We start from the raw sequence: 21706 nt of genomic DNA, 5'->3' as shown, positions 1-21706 counted from the left end.
TTAACGTATTGATCATCATTAGAATGTGGTAAAAATAGGATAAATACTAAAAATATTAAATGTGTTCATATAGAGCCACAATATATTGACTGATATGTAATTAATTTTATTTAATAATTAAATTTTAGCATTTGGCTGACATTTTTTCAATATGTAATTATTATTACATGACATTGCAGTACGTTCAAACACCATAGCTCAGTCAAAGCTGTTTTTTTCCCCCACATTGGTAGTTCCATGCTTAAATACTATCTAGGGCTTAAAAAACAAACAAACAAACAAAACAAACAAATGTGTACCTGTTAAGGTGCCAGCGTGCACTAGTTAGCCCCAAGGACAAGATGAGTAGCCCACAGGTCTATTTCACCATTGATGGGACACTGTGACTTGCTAAGAAGAATTAAAACAGAAGGTGAATGTTAAAATTTATTTCCAGTATTGATTTGTTGTTGTTTCTTTGATGTTTGCTTTCCTCAGATGAAAACGGCTGCTTGCCACCAAACATTCCAAATGGGAAATGCGATCCGAGTCCTGAAGGCTCGTTGTACAATGACGGATCAGTCGTTCGGATAAAGTGTGATGAAGGATACGAACATAAATTATCGGCAACAGCCACTTGTCAAAAAGGACATTGGTCCGATTTGCCGTCTTGTGAGCGTAAGTGCCATCATGTTGACAAAATCCCTTCATAGCTTACCTGCTAACATTTCGTTTACTTATTTCCAGCAAGTGAAACTTCATGTAATGAGCCAGCTAAAATTCCAAATGCCGTTCTCCTTCACAAGTACCAGGACATATTTGCGGACAAGACGAAGGTCCAATATGAATGTGAAGACGGATATAGTGTTGAGAAAGCAAATGCAAGGAAGTTGATCACTTGTGATGCTGGCGTCTGGAAAGGAGCTTTAAGCTGCAGTAAGTTGGAAAAATGTCCCAAGTTGAATCAATAATATTCACTCTTTATTTTTATTTTTTGTTTTTCAAAAGTAAGATCCAAACCAGCTCCTGAAGAGGATGAAGACACATCAGATGACATTGCAAAACCTGCTGACAGAAGTAGTTTATTCAAACATTCCTATAAATCATTACATTGATTATACATAAAATGCAAATGTTTTCACTTTCCTGTCAGGCAGAGGAAGTGGTGGCGGTGTTGGTGCCAATACTGGGGATGCCACTGGCGCCAGTACTGGTGGTGACACAATCACAGAGAGTGAAACAGGTGGGCGATGGAAAACATTCTCTGGCAAGAAATATGTGGGAGACTGCTGTTAGTGTTTACATGAGTGTTTTGCCACCTTTATTGAGACAAATCTCACAAAAGTACAGAATATACTGAAATCATTATATAGGCTACAGAACTCACAAATTTACTCAATTGCCGCTTTTCCATTAGTCCGGTTCCACAATGAAACAGCATTTTGGACCCAAATGCTCGCCTGTAAATGGGCTCTTTGCACAAATCCACTCCTTCCTGAACTCAACACTAGTCCTTCATTTCCTGTCTTTCATGAGTGGACAAGCTGATTAATCCAGGTGTGCCTGATCTCAGTAACTACAACAACATTGGCCAGACACACCTGGATTAATCAGTTTGTCCACTCATGAAAGACAGGAAACAAAAACGTGGTATTCAGTTCAGGAAATAGTCGAGCTGTGCAAAGAGCCCATTGGATTTTTTTTTTTTTTGGAGGGGGGGGGCACGCGGTTACAATGGAACCGCATTTCATAACCATCATGGAGGTGGTTCTGAAGCGCCCTCGTCTGGGGCGTGTCGTCACTGTCATCTGTTTGGCCGACAGCGATAGAGCATTCAGCATTTCCTGGTTTTACGCGAGCAAGGGTGAGCTTTCAAAAGTAATAATATGATGTGTGTCTTCGTCTTGCTTTCTTAACGGTTAGCTAGTAACAAGACGCTAACGCTTGAGATGCTAACGCTGAATGCTGGCAACAGGCGGCGTATAATGCAATGTCAGAGTAATGAAGTAGTTCTTAAATGTCCTTAATTAGTGATTGAACTTAATTTCAGGGCAATGTCGTCAACATTTTGAAAGCCGCCGCAACAACTGCGACTCCAAAAACGAATCAAGTCAGTGGTTGCGTCGCCGCGACAAGCTGCCAGGAATGAATAAATAAATAAATAAAAGCGTACTGTGGCAATATGTCACTGTACTGCATTTGGAAAGATCGTATTTATTATGAAGTTGGCCTCACCACGTTGGTGCGTGTTCTATCATGGTCATGGATGGCTTGACTTGTTTTGCTTTCAGTTTACACTGGAATTTTTATTTTTATTTTTTTTTAAACAGTATTACATAAATTTGTAACATTAGACATGAAATATCATGTTGGAAGAAGTAGTCAGATGACATTTCATCACATTTTGAAATAAAAAATAATCCTTACAAAACAAATTACAGCGATCCAAAGTCCAATGCTTTTCAGTGAGCGGAGAGTTTCAGTTCACCGCGCCATTTTGACTCGACGCTCGGAGTTGTCAATTTGGATAATTTTATGTGGAAATAAATGTGGCTTAGTCACATGATTTAACAGTATATACAAAGACCTAGTAACTAACTATAGGCAAGGGCCAATTACCAGTTTGATGGTTTACCGTGGTTTTAAAAGGTCAAGGTTCAAGTCATTCTTATTGTCGGTTTAGCTCATATAAATGCTATTTTGATAAAGGTGGTGGGCTATTATAGCGGAACACGTATTAGATGTGCCGATGCTGTCATATTGTATTATTACTTTAGCTAATGCTAAATGCTACCTTGGTTGAACAACAACGCTAAACAAGAAATACACGTGGCAAAAACAATAGAGGGACAACGGGACCTGCGTAACAGCGGGGCTAAACAATGGGGTTAGTGAAATCTGCCAGAACTTGTGACATAAAGCTCAAAAATGGGTCTGTCCCAGTCAAAACGTAACATCTGGTCACCCTAACTCACAAGCCTGTTATTTTTGCAAGCTAGCTGGTGGCTATAGTACCTCTCGTTGTGGCATGGACAGCCCTCTGACCAGCTGGTTTGATATAATCCATCTGCAAGACGCGTTAAGATGAATGATTTTCCAAATAGGTACATAATCTGTATTTGTTTCAAATGCTACTTCACACAAGCTAGCCCCAGTAGCTCAAATGAGTATGTTCCTTCCAGGCCAGTTGTTCAGTCGGGCCGCTTAAAACTGTCATGGATTATTGTTCAAATCTGTACAAATAAAAACAAAATTAATTTACTCTAGTCTACATTCTCAATGTAGAAAGTTGTCCAGAATACACTTTATCTGGACATACTTATTGAAAAATGAGTTCCGAAGCTGGACGTTGTCCCACGCTATGTATAAATAGAGCCAAAATGATGCTAACTGGAGCATCTTCTTTTTCTCTGATCAAGGATCTGCAACCACTTCTGACAAGCCTGGCAGATCACCTCTTGTCACAGCAGGTAAATATTTCATCATTCACAGTGATATACTGTACATTGATACATTTTCAGATCAGTGTTGTAACTTGTGATAATTTGGCATCTTTATCAAGAAATGTTTTAAACAGTACAATTGACAGGTCATGAATGATTGACAGTAATTTGATTTTAGCTTAAAAAAATACAAATGATTGCACATGATTTCACTTATCTTCCAACATGTAACTCAAACATCATTGATTGAAGATTTTTCTTTTTTTCCATATCAGTTGCCAACTGTGGAAATGCGCCACATGTTCCAAATGGCGATGTTGTGCAACGTAACCCACGGTTTATAAAATATGCGTGCAACGCTTTTTACAAAAGGATCGGTCCAAACAAAGTGATGTGCTACAGTAATGGAACTTGGTCAGAACTACCTACATGCAAAGGTAAGTTGACTGACCTCTACTTTGTGTCAAAGTAATGCTTATGCGAAAAAAAAATAAATAAATAATATTGGGCACATCAACAACAGTAATAGTCCTTTGATGACAGCAGCAACGACAACAATATTCTTCTTCATTAAAAGCAAAGTCACAGCCGAAAATGATAATGAACAGATAGATGTGAAGGCGCACTTCCAGGAAGCAGACAGCACCACATAGGAAAGAGGGAGAAAGAAAAATTGGTTAGTGACTTAGGATATGATGAGGTGGGATTGATCAAATCTGAAATTTGATCATTTTATCATGTTTTCCCCCTCCCCAAATTTGTGAGACTAATTGTTTCCGTAAATGATAAGAATATTGCTGGTAGCTAATTAGTTATGGTCCAGGAGTGTCAAACACATTTTAATTCAGGGGCCACTTTCATCGAAATGTCATTTCAAGTGGGGCAGACCAGTTTGTTAGGGCAAAAAATAACGACATGTTGAAATATTTCCTTTTTTAAATCTAATTACAGGTACATTCTGAAAATATTCTCATTTTTTGATAGTCTAAATGCAGAGCATTCTGAAATTTCTTCACAAAAATGACTGCAAAATGTTTGCATCAAATCCTGAGTAATAGCCAGACTGTCATGCTTTTGATCAAGAAAAAATATGTAGTTGGTGTTTTTCATCCATCCATTTTCTTGACCGCTTATTCCTCACAAGGGTCGCGGGGGCTGCTGGCGCCTATCTCAGCTGGCTCTGGGCAGTAGGCGGGGGGACACCCTGGACTGATTGCCAACCAATCGCAGGGCACACAGAGACGAACAACCATCCACAATCACACGCACACCTAGGGACAATTCGGAGCGCCCAATTAACCTGCCATGCATGTCTTTGTTATGTGGGAGGAGACCGGAGTACCCGGGGAAGACCCACGCGGGCACGGGGAGAACATGCAAACTCCACCCAGGAAGGTCCGAGCCTGGACTCGAACCGGAGACCTCAGAACTGGGAAGCGGACGTGCTAACCACTCGACTACCGTGCCGCAGTTGGTGTTTTTGTTGATTTTTAAAAAAGTTTTTGATACAATTAATTAATCATTCAATCCTACTTTAATAAGCTTGAAAAATATGGAATTCAGGGAGTGACTGGACAATGGTTAAGAAGTTATTTAAAGGATAGGAAGCAATAAGTCAAAATGGGGCAGTATACATCTAATAAACATATTTCTTGTGGCGTCCCCCAGGGGTCCGTGCTGGGGCCGAAACTCTTGAATTTGTATATTAATGATATCTTTTAAAGGGACACTTTACTTATTGATCCATTTTTAGCAGCAAAAAGTTGCTACTTTTTCAATAATTAATTTGGTGACGTGATTATTTTTTTATGTACATTTAATAACTTTTAAACCGATGTTAAAATGAATCGAACGCCGGCATGTTTGTTACACGTGACTAAATAACCCGGATGTTTACGTCACTAGTGTGTAAACGCTACACTATGGAAGCACTATGCAACGCAGCCGTGCATCTAGCGTCAAACCCGGAAGGATTAAACCTTATCGCTTCGAGCCAACACGACAAAATAACCCTACCGAAGGAAAGTCTGCCTTGGATGTGAAAGTTGTGGCGCCAGATGGTCTTTTCGGGCACAAAATAAACTTTGACGAACGAGTGAATCAGGCGGTGGGTGAGTGGTGCTCGTGCGGGAGCTGCAGGAATGGACAATCCGCTAATGAATGTGTGCTGTCTGGAAATAAAAGAAATCGAGGATCGGTTCCTTGCGGACAATCTCAACTGCATCCTGGAACATCAGACATTCAACATGGCAATACTAAATAGACATTCTCAGGATAGCTTTGGTTGCGATGAAAGATGTGAAGAAGAAAAGTCTTGGAGGAGCAAATATCCAACAGGTAAAGTGACACACAGTACGAGCAATGCAAAACGTGTGGAACTGACAAACTATTTCAGGAAAAAGGAAAAAAATAGTAAAATTATATGTATCGTCGTTACAGCGCCCAACCTCCCCTAGCTGTTTTTTTTTGTTTTGTTTTTTTTTGCGTAGCGTCCCGATGATGTAAACGAAAGCTTGCAAGAAGGTTGTGTATTAACCGTGTTTATTTATAGACAAAATGAAGTAAGGAAATGCGAGACGCCGTTACCTAGGCTGGTTATCAATGGTTGGGATCCGAACGAAATTAATAGAAATGCAAATGAAACTGGAATGCACCACAGGAAGAACAGCGGGACAGAACACAAATGTAGTACGTCGCACATGCCGATGATAATGACACTAATCCACATTCAATAAATTTTTTGTTAAAATAAGATTATGAACATGGTCAATTTGTGAACTATAAACAACTTACGAGCTAATAAAACATAACGTCCGCGCCTGCTTGTCCTTGCCGGGAGGTCGACAGCACTTAGCAAGCCATTTTCTACGCAAATAGTCTTTTTTTGGGGGGGGGGTAACATACCAGTGTGCTCCTCGCGGGTTTTTCCTTGACGACACCTTACAAAATTTTGCAATACAGTAAGGCATAAGTGACGTTTGTGTCTTCCTCGTCGTTCTGTCTGCGTGAACTACTGTTCGCCAAGCGAGTATACACACTTGTTACGTCACCACTTGAGGGCGTTCCAACACGGAAGTACTTCTATGTTGAAAAAAGTTAAATAAATCAATATTGGGGTGTATTCTTCAGCTCTTATGCATGTTTCGTAGCTAAACTAACTATTTACTGCCAATCAAGCCATACATGTAAAATTAAAGGTGCCTTCCTTTAAGTACTAAAATTCATTATTTTTGCTGATGACCTATATATATGTAGTGATAATTATAATGAGCTCATAACTACTATGCACCATGAACCTTGCATATTGAAAAAAAAATGGATCGACATAAATTACATAACTTTAAATATAAGAAAAACCAAAGCAATGCCGTTTGGTAATTGAATAATGGATTTTGGATTACAAATATTGATGGTGCTCCAATTGAATGTGTGAATGAAAATAACTTCTTGGGAGTAATAATTGATGATAGTTAAATTGTCTCAGAAACCTCACATCAGACACATAACGTCAAAAATCTCTAAAAGTTAGCAATTTTAAATAAAGTAAAGCAGTATCTTGATGAGGGCGGCACGGTGAATAACTGGTTAGCACGTCCGCCTCCCGGTTCTGAGGAATCGGGTTCGAGTCCAGGCTCCGGCCTTCCTGGGTGGAGTTTGCATGTTCTCCCTGTGCCTGCGTGGGTCTTTTCCGGGTACTCCGGTCTCCTCCCACATAACAAACACATGCGTGGCAGGTTAACTGGACGCTCCGAATTGTCCCGAGGTGTGCTTGTGAGTGTGGATGGATGTTCGTCTGTGTGTGCCCTGCGATTGGCTGACAACCAGTTCAGGGTGTACTACTACACGTTCAATACTTAATGTTTGGGAATGTATTTTTTATGTAGGGCTTTACTTTCACTCTCTCTTCTTTGAATATATGTAATGGATAAGGACTTATAACTCATACTAATATATCTGTACACTTAAGATAAACATGTTTTGTTTATTTTCTCTTGTATAATTTTTATGTTAGTAAGAACAACTTATTAGTGTAATGATGCGAGTACTAGGGAGTAGGACTCGGTAAGTTTTTGTACTTCTTCCTACTCCTTTTGAACATGTAAATTATGATACTATTGATTTATTTTTATTTTCCTTTTCCATTTTTTAAATACATGTATTTTATATGTGCTTGTTTCTTCTTTACCATTGTCGGTATATTGTTTATTACCATTGAACACTTATTGTTTCTTTTGGTAATGCCACAATGCTAAATCCTTTGTATTGTCAATTCCCCCCTCCCTTCGGTTATTTAATATTCATTGTTCTCTGGGTATTTGTTTATTATTAAATCTTAAGGTTAGTAGCAGAGTAACTTGAAATTTTGAATGGAAGAGGTGGGGTGGGATTAAATAAAATTTCTTCTTCCCACTCCCTTTCTGGCAGAATTGGACTTTATCATTTATTTATTTATTTTTCCCTTTTTTTTTTTTTTTTTTTTTGTCCTCCACCAGTGTGCCCTCCAGTGGACAAAATCAGCAAGAGTTAATTTTAGTGAAAAATGTCAGTTTGTGTTCAATCCTCATTGGCCACATTAGATCCCCAGATGGGCCGGTACTGGCCCGCGGGCCGCATGTTTGACACCACTGTTATGGTCCTCGTATACATAAATGAAAATTGATACAATTTGTCCTTGTTTACTTTGTGCAGAAGCATATTGTGAAGTCGACCTTGATGTGTACAAGAGCTACTTCATACAAGAATCTGGAACAATATTTGTAAAAGAAGGAGAGGCCAAGCGAGTTCAGTGTATGTGGTCTGAATACTTCAGCCAAATAACGTGCGTGAACCGAAAAGAGAGAGTTACCCGATGTAAGTACACACTCTACGTTCCCTCATGACACATGATCATATTAATCCAAATTCTCATTACTACTTTTGTTAAATTCTCTTGTTGCTTAGGTTGTCATTACTGGGACATCGATAACGTAAGTCAGTCTTTTTTTTTTTTTTTTTATCTATTCTTATATACATTATCATTAATTATTAACTGTTGATAAGCATTTTTTTGCTTAATAGTTTTCCAGTGTGATTTTTCTATTCGTAACGTATTTCCTGTATTACATGTTGGAAACAGCAAAGGTGCAGCTAAGTCATGGTCATCGCTGGGAAAACAACCTCCACATGAAGACAACAGGACAGAAACATCTTCACAATGTTTTGTCACGTAAAAAAACATACTGCACGTCCTCTATATGGTCTGCAAGCTTTTCTATGACAAGTTGACAATCTTTAATAAATCAAACCAATGGGGTGACGACGAATGTTGATTTATTTTCGTGGTCGACAGTCATGCTCGCCACAAAACTTCCAAAGCACAAAGAACGTTGCAGGCAAAATGAATGAATGACAAGCTTTGTACACAGGAAACCACCTCACTTTTCTCTCGATACCTGATCAATTGCCATCTTATTCACTGCGGAGTTGCAGTGCTTAGCCTCTTGTCTCTGTTGCCAGGGATACGTCATTCCTATGGTAACTTCAGTGTCTCAAACTGCATTGTAAAAGAATGCGAACACTTCATGTAAGTTCTTCTAGGAAAAAAAAACAAAACATTGCTGTGCTCAAACACCAATATTCTCCTGTATCCATTGGGCACAACATTAGCTACATGGAAAGCTACGGCAAATGGTTCCACCAAGATCATAATGCTGGTGAAGGATCAGGAGTGTCCACACACTCACCACTCAGCTGCGTCACCTTGAATAAAAAAAAAATAAAAAATAAAAATGAAAAAACTTACCAGCCACATTGGCTGATGATGAAAAAAGTTAATGTCGACATTGTGTTCTCCGTGCCAAAGAGGACAAGCACCATCCACCATCTGTTATGGATGCAAAGTTCAAAGGTCAGCATCTGTGATGGTACGGAGCTGTGTTAGTGCCAATGGCATTGGTAACTTACACATCTTACACACAAGCACACCTAGGGACAATTCAGAGTAATTTCACATCCATTTAATGAAATATCATTTGAAATTAAGTTTTTTTTTCTATATTTTGTATTACACTCGATTACTCAATACAATTACATACAGTTACAGGTTCTTCCAAGACTGAAATGGTTCAGTGGTTAATGCGAAGGCCTGGTATTCAGTGTACGTGGGTTCAAGTCCTGCTTGGGCCACTCTTCAGTACAAATGCAATTATTTTATGATTATTATTTATTAGAATAATAATCATTGTCAAATTAATTCACAGCCATTATTTTTTATATCATGTCATTAAGTCTTTATACCGTTCTATATGCAAAATTCAAATTCAATGCAAGATTTCAGCTTCATACAAAATTCACCACAATTACATACAATGTCACAGATTTCTTCTATTTTGATTGTTGTTTTTTGTTTTATCTCTGCTGTTCATCTGTTTATATGTTCAAAAAAATAAAAGGAAAGGAAAGGAAAGGATTCTTCTATGGCATCCGCTGCAAGACTGTCTATGGTAATCCAATTAGATCCATTTTGTTCCATTGTCATTAGCCAACCAAAATGCTTTCTTTCTATTGCGCTCTATTGTCGTTCGCCAATCAAAGGCATTAGCCACAGGGCAGCCATTTTACCACCCCCATCTTGCGAGCAGACTAAACAATACATATACGTACAAATTAGACATATACAGCTCGTAGGCTCTTAGTATATAAATTATGCTGTTTCAACTTAGTACTGTCTCAAATGTTTTCCAATTTTGGTACTGTAAAATAAATGTATAAGATCGTGTGCCGAGAAACGTTTCTTGGGAGTGGTAATATGGCGGCTTAGCAGCATCGAAGCAAAACGACCCCCCTTCAGACAGACTATTGTTCCCCAGCTTTGGCCCAGTGGCTAATGTGGCGGACCTTTGACCGGTAAACAGGAGGCAATGGTTTGATTCCCACTTTAGACAGATTGCAGCTCCAGTTTTGTTTTTATTCATTTGTTATTCAACTACAAATCAAAATTTGTAATTTTCACATAATTTATCTTTCTATTTACTTCATAAGAATTTTGCATGCATTCAAATCCTCGCATTCAGCTATTAGCATTCCCACACAATTTCTGCTGAAATTGCACTTTGTCTAGGTGGAACTGGGTTTGTACGAGTATATAGATGACACAAAAAAAGGGAACTTTTTAAGAATCAAATAAAGCCAAGAGTGATTGAAGAAAACTATTTTATTCATAGGAATTGAAACCTTAAAACACGCCATTTAAGAAACAAGATTGAATTTTCTTTCTTTTTATTATGTGCTGCAGTTGGCGTCCATTACAAATACATTATTGAGAGATTCCTCATTAACCGCTGCAACATCTCAGCTGGGATTCCATCAGTTTCTTAAATTGCATGTTTTAATGGTTCAATTGCTATGAATAACATATTTTTCATCCATCACTCTTGACTTTATTGGACTGTTAAAAAGTTCCCGTTTTTTTATCACCCTGTATAAAGATTAAAGGCGGGTTCAAGGATATTTTTGTGGCTGCGTCTTCCGGGTGGATCATCTTAACGATTGTTTCTCCATCCTGTCAATCAATCTGCGTAACGACGTCGTGCGTGCTCATTCCTAGCTGCGCGTGCTCACTTCGAGTGTTTGTAGCATGTAGCTAGCTACGTGTAGTGAGCTTCGGATTCGGCCATTCATCGTTGTAGCGCCACCGAGCTGACCGCGTACTTTGAAAATAGCCGAGAGCCGCAAGAGGACATCCGTATGAAGCGAGGCCGGCTGCAGAGACTGATGAAGATGATGAAGAAGATGAGCTCGGATGTTAGCGACATTTGAGAGGCGTTTCCCCCAGACGAGCAGGAGAGCTGGTGGGATGATCTTCCGCTTGCGCAGTTTTTTAATCGTGACAAACATGTTTGGCTTCCACTTTTTCAGAACATCATTGAATCCACCTTTAAGGTTAAAAGTATGTGAAAAGTTTTACGAGTAAATAGGGTTCAACTGTATGAAAAGTGCCCTTTTACACTTTGCAGTTTCGCTCATCAAAGTAAACATCAAGAACTCTCTTACGCAGGAGGTCTGTATTTGCTTTCTGAGTGGCTGATAGGGCAGCTGAATAAATATTAACTAATCCTGATCTGATTGAGAGCATTTTCTTCAACTTTGTCAGAAAACATTACAAATCCTGACAAAATGTTTCTCGGGTCGCTTGGATTTGTCCTTGTCTTGTCTTATGCCGGAGAACTTCATGGTATGTTCACTTCGCTCTGACGCTGTTTACTAAACAACAGACATGACTTGGGGCCTCCCTTCTTGCTTTTCATGATGTTTTCTTGTTTTTGTTTTTTTAGCCCAAAGTTCACCCAAGGACTGTCAGGCTCCCCAGCTGGAAGGAGGTTTTTTACTGCCTCAGCTCGAAATCTATTCGCATGGTAGCCGTCTCGCGTACGCTTGCAATACTGGATACAGACCACCAGTTGAGAGCTGGTGGGACACCAGTGAGTGCTTCAATGGGTCATGGACTCACACACCACAATGTATTGGTGAGTGTAAGTTAACAATTATTTGGAACTTCCGGAACAGTGTTGGCATTTTAAGCATGAGAACAATTGTATAACCAGTATATAGTCTGGTTGCTTCTTCTTTTTTGCAGGCTGACGTGCTTCATTCATATGTTATCTCATAGGTTAATATTAATCAATCTTTTTTTAAAGATTGATTGTTTTTTCAAGTCCTCGTCAGTAGGATTTGTGTGCTTCAACATGAAGAGGAAAAGACATCTGTTCATCTAAAGCAGTTCATCAACTTTTGTTGAGTTTTACAAGAACAAAATTGTATATCGTAATATTGTGCCTTATCCTAGAAAAGACACCTTAATTGAGCCATAATCTTTTAAAAGAGTGAAGATGACTTTAGTTGGGTTAAAAAGTCAAATTTTTCCAAAATAAATACAAATAAAGTCCAAAGTTTGAACAGTTTTAAACAGTTTGAACTGGGCTATGTTGTTTGAACGTACTGCATATATATATATATATATATATATATATATATATATATATATATATATATATATTCCATGCTTTCCATACATCATTAGGGCTAAAAAAAAAAAAAAAAAAAAAAAAAGTGTACATGTTTATTTTTTTTTATTTTTTTTTAAGAGCTCAGAATTGTTCATTCGGTAGTCTTACCGATTCAACGTCTTGTCATCATTGCTCTTTTTTTTTTTTTTTTTTTTTTTTTGTGTGTATGTGTGCGTGCGTTTGCGTGCGTGCGTTTGCGTGTGTGTGCGCGTGCGTGTGCGTGCGTGTAAATACGTATAAATTTATACTCATTCATTCACCTAAAACCTTATAAATATCCCATTACCCTTCGCCTTAACCAGGTACTTCAGAATCTTGCCAGAGTCGTGAGGTTTAAATGGTCAGGAGACCAGAGAAAAGGTCAGAAAAAAAAAAGAAATAAAGAGAAAAGAAAGGTAAATCAAAGTGAAATCCAGCACCGACCAAACACTTCCTGCCTTCCCCATGATTACAAAATCAAAGTCTTACGCCAACCCCGGAAGCCTCTAAGTTCCAGCAAATTTAGCGAGATCTCAAGAGACCAGAGGAAAAACTAAAGAGAGGAAGGAGGGAAGGATCGATAAGGCAGAGTGAGATCCATAGAAGCCAGTACATCCAATCCATCAAAGTGAAGTCCAGCACCAACAAGACCCCTCCTGCGTGGTTACAAAACCAGAGTCTTATGCCAACCCCAGAAACCTCATACTTCTAATAAATTAAGATCTCAAGTGACCAGAGGAAAAACTAAAGAGAGGAAGGAGGGAAGGATAGATAAAGCAAAGTGAGAACCACAGACACCAGCACCAACTGATTCAAGGGGCTGTGGGAGGGAGAGGGTACTTCTGTTGAGTTTCAGTAGATGCTGGTGCGACGGATCTGGCATGCATAAGGACCACCACCAAAGAAAGAAGCCGTCAACCGCGGTCCAGCAAAGCGAGCACTACCCCCCCCCCCCCCCCCCCCCCCCCCCCCCGGAATCCCCAGGCCGCGGCAGCACCAAGGCCACCCCCAAGCCACCCGAGCGGACACCGGTCGGACCCAGACACCCGGAACACCCCCGCCCCAGCCCCGGCCCACACCCCCGAGCCCAAGGCCGCAGAACGAGGCCCAGCGGGCCCCCACAGCGCCCCACCGGTGCCCGGCCCCCATCCCCCCACGACCCCCCCGCACCCCACCCAGACCCGCCATCCACCACGACCCAGGCCCCACCACCCCCGACCCCCAAACCCCCGAACACACCCCGACCCCCAGCACCCAACCCCCCACCCACCCATACCTCCACCCCCCCCCCAAACAAGCCGCCCCCCCCCCCGACGGGCGCCACCCCCCCCCCCCCCCCCCGCGAACCCGGCCCCCCGCGAGAACCCCCCACCCCCCCCCCCCCCCCGGAAACCGGCACCGGGCAGCAGCGCAGAGAGGGAAGATGTGCGATTTTTCCAAAATAAATACAAATAAAGTCCAAAGTTTGAACAGTTTTAAACAGTTTGAACTGGGCTATGTTGTTTGAACGTACTGCATATACATATATATATATATATATATATATATATATATATATATATATACATATATATATATATATATATATATATATATATTCCATGCTTTCCATACATCATTAGGGCAAAAAAAAAAAAAAAAGTGTACATGTTTAAGTGCCAACGTGCACTAATTAGCCCCAAGGACAACATGAGTAGCCCACGGGTTTATCTCACCACTAATGGGATGCTGGAACTAATGTTAACATTTATTTACAGTATTCGTTGTTGTTGTGTCTTTGATGTTTGCTTTCCTCAGATGAAAACGCCTGTTTGCCACCAAATATTCCAAATGGGAAATGTGATCCGAGTCCTGAAGGCTCGTTGTACAATGACGGATCAGTCGTTCGGATAAAGTGTGATGAAGGATACGAACACAAATTATCGGCAACAGCCACGTGTCAAAAGGGAGCTTGGTCCGATTTGCCGTCTTGTGAGCGTAAGTCACGTCGACAAAATCCATTTCTAGCTTACTTGCTAATATTCCGTTTACTTATTTCCAGGAAGTGAAACATCTTGTAATAAGCACCCTAAAATCCCTAATGCTGTTATCCTTTACAAGTACCAGGCAGGGTTATTATAGTTTGGGAATTTTCATTTTAGTAGTAGTAATAATAATAATTATAATTGTTATTATTATTATTATTATTATTTTTTTATTTTTTTTTGTTTTTTTTTATTATTTTACATCCATCCATTTTCTTAACCGCTTATGCCTCCCAAGGGTCACAGGGGTGCTGGAGCCTATCCCAGCCGGCTTCGGGCAGTAGAACTGGTTGCCAGCCAATCGCAGATGACGTCATTTCTGTGTGACACACTTTCAAACGTCCTTACTCCGGTTAATATTGCAAAAAAAAAAAAAAAAAAAGTACTTAAAATCAAACAAAAAATATACTTAAAATCACGTTTAAAAATTAACCCCAAAGGCTCATGTATTAACTTAATTGCTAAAGACCAAAACAAAGGACTTTTCCCTATATTCATAGTTAGTTTTAGTTACTGTAGATTTGTAAACGGGAAATGTATTTTCAGTTAGTTTTCGTTTTTTAAAACACTTATTCTCCCAAACTGGAGAATTTTTTCTCCACTCCGTTCCCCCCCAACCCTATCCCCCACAACTTAACATCTCCAACTGCCTTCCTTTGTATTCTTAAGCACCCTTTCAAGGTGTTCAGCACTTTATCCCCCGCAACTGTACATCAACTGCCTTCCTTTGTAATCATAAGTACCCTTTCAACGAGTTCAGCACCTACCCTCCCCCTGCCACAAATGCACATGTTTTGTACACAGCATGTAAAGAATCAAAAGAAAGTCGCCGATTGTTCATGCTGGAGCATTTCTCCAATTTATATGTAGCGCTTTGTTCCTATGTAGTCAGACTGCACATCTTCATGTGAAATAAAAACATTTTCGAAGTTATACCTTCTCTTTCTGTGTTGTTTTTTCAAAACTGAAATTGAACTGTTTGGGTGGTAATTTCATTCTTCTGTTCTAGGAATATGTGATATTTCCAGGGTAGATTTTTATTATTGGTGTGTAGGCTGCAATCAATTTCCCATTCACGAAAGATTTTCAATAGAAATATTTCAGATGCAACTACGCTCTTCATAAAATGACAGGCTATTGTAATAAAAATATTTTTTTTACGGCAAATTCAAAATGTTTCTTGGCTCAAAAGACAAAACAGGATGTTGGTGAGTACCTATACTGGCCCCTCCCTCCACCCTCAAACACAATCGTTTGCAAAACAATTTGCAATGCTCTGGGGTCAAAGAGCGTTTTGCAAAATGCAAAATAAATTTGCAGCTCAATGGAGACAACGAACACCCCGAGAGGAGATCATTAGTTCTGCAAAGGGGGGGGGGGGCATGCAGCGAAAAAGGAAAATTCCGGGATGGTGATGGGAGTACCAGTGTTTTAAAAAGCATTTTTTGTCTTTATTTTATTTCGTAAACAAAATTGTTTTTGGTGGCGGCACGGTAGATGACTGCCTCCCAGTACTGAGGACTCGGGTTCGAGTCCAGGCTCCGGCCTTCCTGGGTGGAGTTTGCATTTTCTCCCCGTGCCTGCGTGGGTCTTCTCTGGGTATTCCAGTCTCCTCCCACATTCCAAAGACATGCATGGCAAGCGAGATGTGTTTGTGTGTGTGGATATGGATGGTTGTTTGTCTCTGTGTGCCCCGCAATTGGCTGTCAACCAGTTCAGGGTGTGCCCCGCCTACTTCCATATATTATATATACAGTCTATATGGTGCCTGAACTAGAAATTCATTTACATAGAGTATGAGAACAAAATAATCTCAAGCTATTGTTGCCCTCAAGTCAATGCCTTGCCAGTATGCAGTATGGTTGCTTCTTCTTTTTTTACAGACCGAAATGCTGCATCAAATCGCAAGCTAGCTGGTGGCTAGCACCTCTCGTCGTAGCATGGAAAGAAAGCCCTCTGAATAGCTGGATTGATGTAATCCAGCCGCAAGACGCTTTAAGCAGAATGCCTCTCTAATTCAGTGAACGATATACATTTGCTTTGAACGATACTTTCTACTTGAAAATACACTTTCATATTTATTGAAAAATGATTTCCTACCAAGGCTGTTGGCCCAGGATAAAAACTGAGCCATTGTGAGACTAACTGGAACATCTTTTTCTGTGATCAAGGAGCCTCAACCACTTCTGACATGACTGACGGAGACAGCACAAGATCACCCATTTTTATAGCAGGTAAATATTTCATCATTCACAGTGATATACTTGTCATTAGGGGTGTGAATTGCCTCGTACCTGACGATTCGATTCGTATCGCGATTCACAGGTCACAATTCGATTCAATACCGATTAATCCCGATACGAATTTATAAGTCGATTGTTGCGATTTTTTCCATTCAAATTTTGAAAATACTAATCAGTAAACTTGTAGAGTGTAAGATTTGTATGAAAATGTATTATTTATTTATCTGAAACTTCAGTCTTATAGAGGTTGTAATCTGTTTCATGCTTGAACAGCATTAAAATAAAATATTAAGGCTTAATGTTCCGTTCATATAACATTCTTCCATGCTTAAGGTGTGAATCCTAACCCAAAGTAAGACATTTTGTTGAATATTTTTCCATTAAAAATTGAAGTTTAAAAATCGATTCAGCCGCCTATTGGATCGATTTGAGAATTGCGCGATGTAGTATCGCGATATATTGCCGAATCGATTTTTTTTTTTAACACCCCTACTTGTCATGATTTTTTTGTTTTGGTCAGTTTTGTTTTCATGATGTATTTCCTTGTGTCCTGTGTCTCTGTTGTGTTTCTCATTATTGAGCTCACCTGTGCTTGTCAACCCGGTCTCAGGTGTCATCCAGTCACTTCCCTCAGCCACTTGTGTCTTGTCCAGGGCCGTTTCTCAATATCAAGAACACAGAGTACTTCCCAAGCCCGCATATCTCGCTGGCGTATTTCCGTAATTCCTCGCAGTTACGTATATCATAACTAGCTTTCAATGAATTTGTACTACTATTTCGATGTTTCAAATTGTGTTTGTACAACATACATCGGTTAAAAACCTTACTTACGTCTTTGTGATTTGGTGAGACGTCATCAATGGCGGACCAAGACCACACGGAATTCCCGGATGTCGTTCTTTTTTTGCTAGCTGAAACCAAGGATGCGTCGGTGGTTGCTTGGCGAAGGCTTGGCTGTGAATATATCCCATGATGCATTGCGTACTTCAAGGAACAAAATGGGAGCGAGGAGCATCACTTTTGTTCTTCTTCTTTCATTTATAGCAGACTAGGTACGGCATGTGCATTCATTGCTGCCCCCACCAGCATTTCTATTCCCTCCCCTTTTATGAGCGTGAATCGACATCTGTGAGTGGACAACGTTTGGACATGTAGCTGCGTCGATCCACTTTTAGTCACTTTGAGTTTGTTTTGCTTTCTACTTTGTATCTAATTTTGGACAGGAATTCATTTTTATTGCTTATACCAAAGTACCTTTTAAATTAATTTATTTATTCTTTCTTTCTATTCAATTCCTTAGAGCACACCTGCCTTGCCTCTCTGCTTTCCTGCTTTTGACTTGACCATCATATTTAAACGTGGGGGGAAAAAACTGAATTGTACAGTGCTAAATGTTCTGTTCACCAATTTAAATGATAAAAATGCATTTTTATCAAGATATACTAATTGTTCAACAGTAAAATTGGCATTTTATGGCTAACACATTTATTTGATTTCAGCTTTAAAAAAAATATAGATCATGATTTCAGCTGTTATCATCCAACATGCACATTGTATTTAAAAAACGATGTCTGAATTAACTTTAATGGATCTGTGTAAAAAAAAAAATGCCTGCAATTTCTAAACATTTTTCAAAGTGAAGACATTTTGCAATTTTGGTATTTGACCAGGAAGCAGGATACGATACACATAATTTGTTTTAGCAAGCCACATAAAATGATGGGACGGGACAAATGTTGCCTCGGGGCCTTGAGTTTGACACCAGGCTGTGCTGTAGAGTATTTGAAGTGCAAATGATTACTTGCCAATCAGTACTTTTGTTGCTTTTCACATTTTAAAATCCAAGGGGACATATTTTTCTTTTTTAACAACGCAAAGATCTTTTAATATATTTTGTTTTTGTTTCAGTTGACAACTGCGGATCACACCCACATATTCCAAATGGTGATGTCGTGCAAAAAAGTGCAATGTTTTTAAGATATGAGTGCAGCGCTTTTTACAAAATGATCGGTCCAAAGACAGTGATGTGCTACAGTGATGGAACTTGGTCACCGCTACCTACATGCAAAGGTAAGTCGACTGGCCTCCATTTTGGCAAAGTAATGTTTCTACGAAAAACTAACACACACACAAACAGCAGAGAAACAAAAGTTAAGAGTACAGTCATTTTTATTTATATGGTGCCAATACAATATGCCATACAAGTATCCTGAAAGCACTTCACACATTGAGCAGGTCGAGCATAGATATTTTCATATACGTACTGTACATAGGCAGGCCAACTGAAGTCCCTCTAAGGACGAAACCTCAAACAGAACCCGCGCTCGTCTGCCTCAGCCGTTTGGATGGAGATGTGAGACAGAGTAGAGGGACACCAATTCGATAAATTTAAAGGCCCAGTATGCCGATTTCACTCAGGAAAATGCACTTTTTAAATACAGGATGTACACACCTTTACTTTCTCTTAGTCTACACATCTGGGTTTATGTTAATCTTTGGTGGTGATTTTGTCCTAAACCCCTACCCTCTCTTTCACTCACTCACTCACAGAAGCTTACGTGTGTGAATGTGTGAGTGAAGAAAAAATAAATCCGCGCGTGCTTTCAAATTGCCGCGGGAGTGACGTCACACAGCCGACACGTTCGCCCAGCATCGTTTGCGACACGCCCCCGCCCCACCCCCACCCCCGCTCTGCGATTGGCTGGAGGGGTGTAAACACTGTCTTTCCACAGAAACGTCCCACTGTTTACAAAACAAACACAAAATGACAAAATACAGGCTGGAGGGGTGGGGGTTTAGGACAAAATTACCCCCACACGTTAAGAAAAGCCCAGATCTGTAAATTGAGAAGTAGTTTGTTTGTTTCACCCCGGGTTTTCACCGGATGCGGTTGCGGTGCGGTTGCGGTGCGGTGCGTCTTGACTGCGTGCTCCGGACGGGTCAATTTTTTTGTCAATCCACACCGGCTCCGCACAGCTGCGGTTCGGCAGCTCCGTCGCCGCCCACTTCCCAACGTGTCTCGCGGGACCGCGCGCGCGCGATCATGTGGCATTTCACAACGACAAACATACAGAAAGTCTGCTCAACAGAGAAGCAGAAAGAGAGGTGGACTTCTTTTGATTAAACCTTTTCTTCTTCTTCTGCTATGAGATTCCATGCAGCATCCTTTTTTTGGTTGTCCTTGTAAAGTATATTAATAACGAGAGTCGGGTCAGTGCGGGTCCACTCTTTATTTCTGTCTTCCCCGTCCGGCTGCCGCTCAGTACGGCAAGCGAGACGGGCACAACAAGCAATCGCGAACATCAAACTCACAATACATTACAGTCCTTATAAAAAGGATGTGCCGTGTCATATATTATTTTGTGGTTTTCCACCTTCAATATAAACCTCTCCTCGTCCATGTTCGCTGGTGTCTAAACGGTGAATGAGCACATGGCCCGGCGACGCCCACGTCACGTTTTGCTGAAAAACTTGCGAAATAGGAGCTGGCGAGTGTTTTATTCTGAAAGGTAACCGGAAATTTATTTTGAAACTGCCTCGGTCTTCCTGTCCCGCTCGATGTGTTTTGTGCTAGCTTGTCATTTGCCGGAGGCCTACCGCTGCGGCGTCCGGCAAAAATAGAAAATAGGTCTATCCTTGCGGAAGGCTTGCGGCACGCCGCAGGCCTTCCGCAGTCGACACGCAACGCACCCGCAAGCGGTGTAAACTGCACCATTCGAATGAATTGAATCTAATTGCTTGCGTCGCCGGACCGCACCGCAACCGCACCGCAACCGCACCGCAACCGCGCCGCAACCGCAACCGGTGAAAACCCGGGGTAAGTCCTGTATTTAAAAAGTGCATTTTCCTGAGTGAAACCGTCAGACTGCACCTTTGATTTCAAGTGTGTCAGACCAGTGAGTCTATTAATATATAAATAAATATTTCTTTTTTATGTAAATAACTACAATTACATTTTGAAAATATTCCCATTTTTTGATTGTCTAAATGCAGAGTATTCTGAAATTTCTTGAAAAAAAAAAAAATGACTGCAAAATGTTTGCATCAAATCCTGAGTCACAGCCAGAACGTCAATTAAGTGTTCGCCAGTGTGCCCACCAGTGGACAAAATTAGCAAGAGTTCATTTTAGCAAAACATGTCAGTTTGTGATCGGTCCTCACGGACCACATTGGATCCCCCGATGGGCCTGTCCTGGACCGCGGGCCGTATGTTTGACACCTCTGTTATGGTCCTTGTATACATAAATGAAATTGATACAATTTGTCCTTGTTTACTTTGTGCAGAAGCATTTTGTAAAGTAGACTTTGATGTGGACAAGAGCTCCTTCATACAAGAATCTGGAGTAATATTTCTAAAAGAAGGAGAGGTCAGAAGAGTTCAGTGTATTCTGCCTCGATACTTCAGCCAAATAACGTGCATGAATGGAAAAGAGAGAGTTACCCAATGTAAGTACACACTCTATGTCCCCTCATGACACATGATCATATCGATCACAATTGTCATTACTACTTTTGTTAAATTCTCTTATTGCTTAGGTTGTCATTTCTGGGACCACGAGAACGTAAGTCAGTCTTTTTCTTTTTTTATCTATTCTTATATACATTATCATTAATTATTAACTGTCGATAAGCATTTTTTTTGCTTAATAGTTTTCCAGTGTGATTTTTCTATTCGTAACGTATTTCCTGTATTACATGTTGGAAACAGCAAAGGTGCAGCTAAGTCATGGTCATCGCTGGGAAAACAACCTCCACATGAAGACAACAGGACAGAAACATCTTCACAATGTTTTGTCATTAAAAAAAAAAAAAACATACTGCACGTCCTCTATATGGTCTGCAAGCTTTTGTATGACAAGTTGACAACAATCTTTAATAAATCAAACCAATGGGGTGACGACGAATGTTGATTTATTTTCGTGGTCGACAGTCATGCTCGCCACAAAACTACCAAAGCGCAAAGAACGTTGCAGGCAAAACTGCAGCAATGAATG

At 40.3% G+C, this 21706-nt stretch overlaps 2 protein-coding genes and 2 long non-coding RNA genes across 5 annotated transcripts in view; 2 read left to right on the top strand and 2 right to left on the bottom strand.

Moving 5' to 3' along the window:
- LOC144018561 (complement factor H-related protein 1-like) overlaps positions 1-8725 on the top strand; it is an 11018-nt gene extending 2293 nt beyond the window's left edge. The window contains exons 3-11 of the mRNA XM_077520850.1: positions 478-657; positions 727-915; positions 988-1056; positions 1133-1222; positions 3399-3449; positions 3698-3859; positions 8112-8273; positions 8364-8389; positions 8539-8725. Of these exons, the coding sequence (XP_077376976.1) occupies positions 478-657; positions 727-915; positions 988-1056; positions 1133-1222; positions 3399-3449; positions 3698-3859; positions 8112-8273; positions 8364-8389; positions 8539-8553 (944 nt within the window). The 3' untranslated portion in view covers positions 8554-8725. The remainder of the gene's footprint in view (positions 1-477; positions 658-726; positions 916-987; positions 1057-1132; positions 1223-3398; positions 3450-3697; positions 3860-8111; positions 8274-8363; positions 8390-8538) is intronic.
- Positions 953-1514, bottom strand: LOC144018590 (uncharacterized). Its single transcript, XR_013283479.1, has 2 exons — positions 1367-1514; positions 953-1243 (listed from the first exon to the last, which is right to left on the bottom strand). It is a non-coding gene; the product is annotated as an uncharacterized LOC144018590 (long non-coding RNA).
- Positions 1647-17698, bottom strand: LOC144018582 (uncharacterized). 2 transcript variants are annotated; one of them, XR_013283471.1, is made up of 4 exons: positions 17544-17698; positions 9205-9285; positions 8855-8995; positions 1647-4047 (listed from the first exon to the last, which is right to left on the bottom strand). It is a non-coding gene; the product is annotated as an uncharacterized LOC144018582 (long non-coding RNA). The 2 variants fall into 2 exon arrangements; XR_013283473.1 differs by having other exon boundaries at positions 8855-8955.
- On the top strand, positions 11315-21706 carry LOC144018572 (coagulation factor XIII B chain-like). The gene is made up of 9 exons (XM_077520879.1): positions 11315-11460; positions 11554-11634; positions 11735-11926; positions 14243-14422; positions 16641-16703; positions 18621-18782; positions 20997-21158; positions 21249-21274; positions 21421-21706. The coding sequence occupies exons 2-9, from the start codon at positions 11577-11579 to the stop codon at positions 21433-21435; spliced, it is 858 nt and encodes a 285-aa protein (XP_077377005.1). The 5' UTR covers positions 11315-11460; positions 11554-11576; the 3' UTR covers positions 21436-21706.

The sequence above is a fragment of the Festucalex cinctus genome, chromosome 1 (genome assembly GCF_051991245.1).
Source record: "Festucalex cinctus isolate MCC-2025b chromosome 1, RoL_Fcin_1.0, whole genome shotgun sequence".
In the NCBI taxonomy this organism is placed as follows: domain Eukaryota; kingdom Metazoa; phylum Chordata; class Actinopteri; order Syngnathiformes; family Syngnathidae; genus Festucalex; species Festucalex cinctus.
The sequence above is the reverse complement of the archived record's forward strand: the minus strand, read 5'-3'. Positions and strand labels throughout refer to the sequence as shown.